Consider the following 7,871-nt stretch of genomic DNA (forward strand, 5'->3'; position numbering starts at 1 on the left):
GGACTTACAGGTAGTAGCAGAGATTTGTTCCTGATCTTGAAAATGCTAATCAAGTATGTTGAAGGTGGGCCAGGGAAAAGATTATGCAACTGCTATTCTAGGCCCTGAAATATCTATCTAAAATATTAAAACATTCTAGGCTCCTCATATTCTAGGCTCCTTAAAATCTTTTGTTTTAAAGAAGGAGGAATACTGGTCAGGTATTTTTCTGATAAAGATTATCTGAAAAAAATCTGCATCTTGGAGCCCATGAAAAAATAAATTCCAACATGAATCCCAGTTGTACTACTTGTAATACTATACAAAGAGTAGTGGATTTGGCATCAGAATATTCTTTATCTCCAAAACCATACTGAGACACTGAAAAACAGGGCCCTGTGCCTTTGTGAGTAGATGACTGTGAGAGTATAGTATGTTCTGCTTCTTGCTAATCCTGTGATCACCTTTTGTCTACTCATCTCTAAATTAATCTTCCGATTTTCTTGTTAACCTCATAGATTTAGATGAGCATTTTATACGTGGATGTACTTTGTATGCTAAAAAAAAATAACATGACATAAAGTGAAGTTTATTACATCATAATGAAAATAGTAACTTTATATGTTTAAAAAAATACATTTTTCCAGTCTTTGAAATACCTAAAAACAAATTTTCTGAAATATTATTATTTTTAAATATCTTTTTTAATTCAAGTGTAATTAATATACAGTGTTATATTAGTTTCAGATGTACAATATGATGATTTAGCAATTCTGTACATTTCTCAGTGTTCATCAAGATAAGTGTTCTCTTAATTCTCTTTATCTATGTCACCCATCTCCCCCACCCACATCCCCTCTAACAACCACCAGTTCTCTGTATTTAAGAATCTAGTGTTGTTTTGGGGTGGGGATTACTCTCTTTTTTTCTTTGTTCATTTATTTAATTTCTTTTTTTTTAAGATTTTATTTATTCATGAGAGACAGAGAGGGAGAGGCAGAGACACAACACAGGCAGAGGGAGAAGCAGGCTCCATGCAGAGAGCCCAACGTGGGACTTGATCCCGGGTCTCCAGGATCACGCCCTCAGCTGAAGGCGGCACTAAACCGCTGAGCTACCTGGGCTGCCCCATTTATTTAATTTCTTAAATTGCACATATGAGTGAAATCATGATACTTGTCTTTCTCTTACTTGATGTACTTCACTTAGCATTATGCCTATATCTATACACACTGTATATATAGCATCTTCTTTATCCATTCTTGTTGAGGAACACTTGGGTTGCTTCTTTACTTGGCTATTATAAATAATGCTACAATAAACATGTTTAAGGAGTGCATAGATCTTTTCAAATTAGTTTTTTCATTTTCATTGGTTAAGTACGCAGTAGTGGAATTACTGGATCATATGGGTTATTCGATTTTTAGTTTTTTGAGGAACTTTCATACCATTTTCCTCAGTGGCTGCACCAATTTGCATTCCTACCAGCAGTGTATTAGGGTTCCTTTTTGTCCACATCCTTGCCAACACAAAATACCAATAGTGTTTTTCAGAGAACTAGAACAAATAATTCTAAAATTTGTATAGAACCCCAAGACACCCTAAATAGTCAAAGCAATCTTGAAAAAGAAGAACAAAGCTAGAGGCATCACCCTAGATTTCAAGATATGCTACAAAGCTGTAGCAATCAAAACAGTATGTTACTGGCACAGAAATAGGCACATAGATCAATGGAACAGAATGGAGTCCAGAAATAAACCCATGCTTGTGTGGTCAATTAATCTACGACAGAGAAGGGAAAAAGACAGTCTCTCCAACAAATGGTGTTGGAAAAATTGGACAGCTACAGGCAAAAGAATGAAATTGTACCACTTTCTTACACCATACATAAAAATAAACTCGAGTTAAATGTGATACCTGAAACTATAAAATCCTAGAAGAAAACATAGGGAGTAATTTCTTTGGCATCAACCATAGAAACATTTTTCTTGATATGTCTCCTTGGCAAGGGAAACGAACACAAAGTTAAACTTTTCGGACTACACCAAAGTAAAAATTTTCTATACAGCAAGGGAAACCATCAACAAAATAAAAAGCCTACTGAATGAGAAAATATTTTGCAAATGATATATCCAATAAGGGGTTAATATCCAAAATATATAAAGAATGTATACAACTCAACACCAAAAAAACCAATCCAATTTAAAAGTGGGCAAAGAACCTGAATAGACCTTTTTCCAAAGAAGACATATCGATGCCCAACATGAAAAGATCCTCACCATCACTATCATCTGGGAAATGCAAATCAAAACTACAATGAGGTATCACTTTACATCTGTCAGAATAGCTAAAATCAAAAACACAAGAAACAAGTAGTTAATACTACTTTGGGTGATTGACCTTGTTTTTCTTTTATTTCCCTTGATTGTTTCCGTTTTTTTCAGTGGACACTCACTGCAAATCTACCCCTTAGACTTCCTTAAATAATTTCAGTTGATTGTTCAATTGTATGTGACGTAGCCCTGATCATCAGGATTCAAGAAAAAATGTCTTGTTAAAAATCCAAAAATGGTGAATCACAGTTCTGTGGTTATTGTTAGGACTAGCCAAGAAAAATTGTTACTGAAACCACAAAATTCAGTATTTATCTCTTAATGATTATGCAAGAATGATCTTTACCTTTGAGGAGGCAGGGTATAGTGTATTAATATATTTGGACTGAATACGAATATGTAATTATTTTAAGTTAGGAAAATAACAAAAATTGCTCAACCATTTAAAACAGTGAAGATGAGAAATAATGTTTTATAATTTACTACTTAGGAAGTTAGTGATTTTGCGTACATACAAAGGATATTATATCTTATAAATGATGGATTTGGTTTTTTTAAAGATTTATTTATTTATTTTTAGAGAGCATGAGTAGGAGGGACAGAGGGAGAGGAAGAGAGAATCTCAAGCTGACTCTGCACTGAGCAGAGTGCTGGTTGTGGGACTCTATCTTATGGGGCTGAGATCACAACATGAACTGAAACGAAGAGTCCATTCCTTAACTGACTGCACCACCCAGGCACCCCTGGGTTTATTATCTTAATAGACATGTCTGATTTTGTTTTATTTATACAGTGCTGAAATATAGTTGAAGAAGGTATAACTTTGAAATTAATTTAAATTCATAGTAAATACAGTTTCCAGTCTTTGCTATAATAAAATGGAATTTGGGAATAACCGACTTTTCTGTTTGTTTTTTAGTTACTAAGTCGAAAAGACAAAACTACCTTTGAAAAATTAGAATATGTAATGAGTAAAGAAGATAACTACAAAAGACTAAGAGACTATATAAGTAGCTTAAAGATGACGCCTTGCATTCCCTATTTAGGTGAGTAATGTAACTGTTGTTCCTTATGCCCAATTTTTCTGTCTTGATTAATCTGTAATTTATAGCAAATCCAAGATATTTTAAAAAGTGTTTGTATCCTTTAAAGAAATAACTGCAAGACTGTTAAAAAAAATGACTAAAATGTTACCTTGTTACCTAGAATAAATTTTCATATTAAATTAGCTTTCTGCCCTTAAGGTTTTTCATAGACTATCATTTTTTCTTAAAAATGGACTGTGGAACAGTAATACATTATAGCTCTTTTAGTAATGCTTTTAAAGAGTGAAACAGTAGTTTGCAATGACGTTTAATGCCACAAAAACATTTAATGTTAACTAAAGAAAGTGATCAGAAGATTTATTGAATTTATTTTCAATGTCGTAAGTTCCTATTATTTTATGTAGTTGGCAGATATTTTAGGATGAATTGTGAAAAGTAGACTCAGTGAATGTGGGAATTGTTGTTTTCCTGAATAGAATAAATTGTTTTAGCTGTGAAAATTTAGCTAAGTGCTAAAACCAAATGTGTACTTTATACATCATTTCTTTAAGAATTTACCTCTTTATTGCATACTTTATAGTGTTTATAAATTCCAAAAAGTGTTTAACCAATAATATTATAAGGCTATTTTCAACTAAAAAGGAATAATGCTTTGTTAGGTGTTTCAATGAAGAAGTCTCAGACTGCCCATTTTAGAATGTCTGTAAATTTAAATACAGAAAATATTCTATGTGATCTTTGCCTAGCATCTATTAAGATAAATTGGTTTGATCCTGTGGAGAGAGTAATCAAAGGATAAAGATTTGTTTCTAATATCAGTTTTTGTCCTCTATCTCCACTGTCTTTACGTAATTATGCTAGATTTTACAGTAATTATTTCTGAAAGTAATTGAAAACTCTGTTATTTGTTTAGATGTCTCACTGTCATCTTTGAAGTTTTTATCAGTGACTAGAGGACAAAGTAGAGATGGGGCAATTGATAATACTCTGATTCAGCTGCAATACAGCATCAGCCTTAGCTTTTCAGAGAAGAGTTGAACTCACTAGAACCTTGTAGAACATTGTAGGATTCCAGTGAAAACGGAATGTTGTGCCTCCTGGTTGAAGGCAGAATATCCCAAGCACGGCATGGATGGTGGCCAACTACCTACCAGAGTACTGTGTCGGTTTCTTTGGTAAACAGCACAGGGCAATAGTATGCTTGACTCTGTCAGAGAGGCTCTAAGCTAGGTGCTAGGAGAAGCTTTGTTCACGTGTTCCACTGTTCACCATGGCCTTGGCTATGCCCATTCTTGACAGTGTCATTGGGGGTGTGGAGGAATAAAGGATTTTTTAAAAATCAATATCTTCATACTCCATAAGAACATAAAACTTTTTATTGCTTAAAGAACATTAAACTGAGAATCAGCAACCCTCAATTCCAGAATGGCTCTTCTATACTAACTTTTTAAGTCATTGAATTTAATTGTCTTCTTGGAGCCTTGTTCTCTTTACCTGGAAATAGCACACAAAGGACTAGAATCATATTTTTCTCTAGACTAGATGACATCACGGTGATTTCTTCTAATTCATTTATTTTATAATTTAGAAAATTAAGGTCCAGAAAGGTGGAAGGCTTGGCTTAGAGTCCAAAGACCTAGTTACTGACAGATCTGCATTCTCATGTCTTGTTCTAACGTCTTTCCAGTTGTTCCTGTTAAATTCTCATTCCAAAATTTACGGACTCTGTGATTGTATTTGTTTCTCATTGAATGTTTTTCTCAAATTCCATAATTTATTCCTTTTAGAGAAGGAAATTAAGATTCTTTTTTGCTGAAAATGAATATAAATCTTGGTGTCATGATGTCTAGTTCAGGAGTCTGCTTTACATTTTTCCACAGTGGAGATTTTGGTCCAGGATTTGAAGTTGTCTGTGCATGCATACATTTTTACCCTGTTGTGCATATGAGAGAGAGAGAGAAAGAGAAGGGGGGCAAACCACCAGCATAGTTGGAGTTTAATGCAATTTGGAAAGGTTGTCATCTATTAGTCTACCTGTTAATGTCAGTTCTTTGTCATTTTTCCCCCTTTGATTTCTAATTTTTGGATACCTCTCAGAAACATGAATCTCATCTCACTAGGCAATATGACAAGTAGCGGAGAATTGTAGTAAAAACCCAAAACGAACATGGTGATTATTCCTGTTGGTTATAGCAAATGAGGTGAATGTTGAGGTGCAGAAGTTGATCTGGAGAGAATATTAGAATAATTTTCTTTCCTGTATCTTCAGTGTGGTCTCCAGTGATTGACTCCTCCTCTTTTCAGTGCACTGTCCTTTTCTGTGTTCTCATGGCCCAGATTCTTCCTTCCCACTATTACCATGTCCTTCTCCTTCGTTTTATACCTAAGCTAATAAAAATTACATTATTCATTTCCCCTTTTCTTCCTGTTTTCTTTTGCTCAGTAGGCTTTTGTCTCCCTCTACACTTGTAGGAATGTTCCCAGTAAAGCCACCATTGATTTCCTAGCTGAAATGTTTGATAGAGTTTTCTCAAGCTTCATCTTCATTTTGGGAGGTTGATAGTAATTATTTGTTTCTTGAAATTTTCCAATAGTAGCACCAATTCTCTTGGTTTACCTTCTGCTTTCTGGCTTTTGTATTATTGACTCCTGTTTCTCTGCCTTTTCCTTACATCTGTTCTTTTAAAAGTCTTGGTCCACGGTTTTACTTACTCGATAAAGTGGTCTCATTCAGATTTCTTCCAAAATTTACCCAATGGCTCCCAGATCTAGCCTAGCAATTCCAGTACATCCAGCTGTCCAGCAGTTCCCAGAGCCTGTAACATTTTAGATATCAAATACTGGTTGGATGAGTTATCTGTAGGTAACTGTAATTCAGCATATTTAGAAGTAACTTCATCGTCCTTCCTCCTTCCTCCAAACCTGTCTTCTCTCCTTGCTTAGTGTACCAGTGAGCACGGTGTAGCATCATCTATACCACTCCACCACACTGAAAACCTGGGTTTTTACTAGAATTCTCCGCTACTTGTCATATTGCCTAGTGAGATGAGATTCATGTTTCTGAGAGGTATCCAAAACTTAGAAATCAAAGGGGGAAAATGACGAAGAACTGACATTAAAATAGAGAACATACACTTTAGCATCTACATAATCTTTTATGTTGGTAGTCTGCATGTAATAGTCCTTCCCTGTGCTGGTTTATAAATAAGCACCTGAGATTGTGAGATAATTGTGGAACATTTAGCAATATAAACTTTTTGGTAGACTGGAGAAAGGAAAACTTAACATTCATTAGATAGTTATGACACAATTTAGTTTGTTTCCATTAAGAAAATAATCCTTTTAATGTAGTGACAGTTGTTTTGCTGTACAGCAAACCTTGAGATTAAATGTATTCCATCTTTCAAAATGTACATGCTTTTCTAAGAAAATGTAAAGCATTTTCAATTTATATAAATTTTGACTGTTGATTTAACATCTTAGGTGGCTGGTAGCTAGTTTGTTTTTTCATTCTTGGTCTTTAATACTGAAATGTTTTAGAGAGTGAAGACTAAACAACAGCTTATATCCTGTTAATATTTACTTTTTTTCATACTTTGCTCTATTTAAAATTAATTAGGACTTTGGTTTTTATATTTAAGTTGTCTAATTTTCAGAATCCTTTCCCACTCTTAGGAATCTAGGCCTAGTGCAGTTGCCGCAAATGTCAACATTTACAAGATGCCTTTGGATAGGACAGAACTTGCCCTGAAAGTGTTGGAAAGATGGCACTCATTATGCATACTAGTAGCTTCTATTTAACTCATCCTCCTCAGGAAACAAAATTTGCATAATGCCACTCTCTATCAATTGTGTTGCAAAGGTCCTATGGAAAGAGTATATCAACCGAAAGAATCTATATGGTGTGCCTAGAAAAGGTGAAGGCAGGTCATCTGTTTGTTAAATGAGAGATAGGATCCAAACTTACAGTATTTTCCTTCTAAGAATTAAGTCCAAAACCAACCATTCTTAGAGAAGCTTTAAAAAGGAGGTGGTGGTTTATATGCTGACAAAATTCTTATTTTGATAACTGCCAAATTTATCTACAATTCAATGCGGATTAAATTATAAAAAGTAAAAATGTTTTCTTGGCTTTCACCTCATCGTCCCTTGAAAAATGGTCTCTTCTGTTGGTTTGCATTCAAGGTAAAAATTAGCCTGGGCAATATAGTGAAAAATTCTTAGAATAAGGATGCAGTATTTCTGGAGAGGAATAGTTTGGCAAATATCAAGGAAAAAATTGTTTTATATGAGAATTATTGCTTTAAATCTGAAAATTATTAACAGCACTCATTTGTTCTTGTCATTGGAGAAAAATCTTAAGGGGCTTATTGAAGAATCTGGTGTGGGAAGCTTTGCTTTGCCGGAGAGAGAAAAATAGGACGTTGTGCAAAAATAAAAATAAGGTGTATGAAACATAAATATTCTTTTCATGTGCGTATCCTAGCCCCATTTCTACTTTATTCATGTAGTT

The 7,871-nt window shown here is 34.3% G+C and overlaps 1 protein-coding gene across 2 annotated transcripts in view; it reads left to right on the forward strand.

Annotated features, from left to right (window-relative positions):
* Positions 1–7,871, forward strand: part of RALGPS2 (Ral GEF with PH domain and SH3 binding motif 2) — a 162,476-nt gene that overhangs the window by 83,106 nt on the left and 71,499 nt on the right. For both annotated transcript variants that reach the window (XM_055319057.1, XM_055319058.1), the window contains exon 8: positions 3,232–3,358. In XM_055319057.1, the coding sequence (XP_055175032.1) occupies positions 3,232–3,358 (127 nt within the window). The remainder of the gene's footprint in view (positions 1–3,231; positions 3,359–7,871) is intronic.

This window comes from Nyctereutes procyonoides, unplaced genomic scaffold, assembly GCF_905146905.1.
Source record: "Nyctereutes procyonoides isolate TBG_1078 unplaced genomic scaffold, NYPRO_anot_genome, whole genome shotgun sequence".
NCBI classification, from domain to species: Eukaryota; Metazoa; Chordata; class Mammalia; order Carnivora; family Canidae; genus Nyctereutes; species Nyctereutes procyonoides.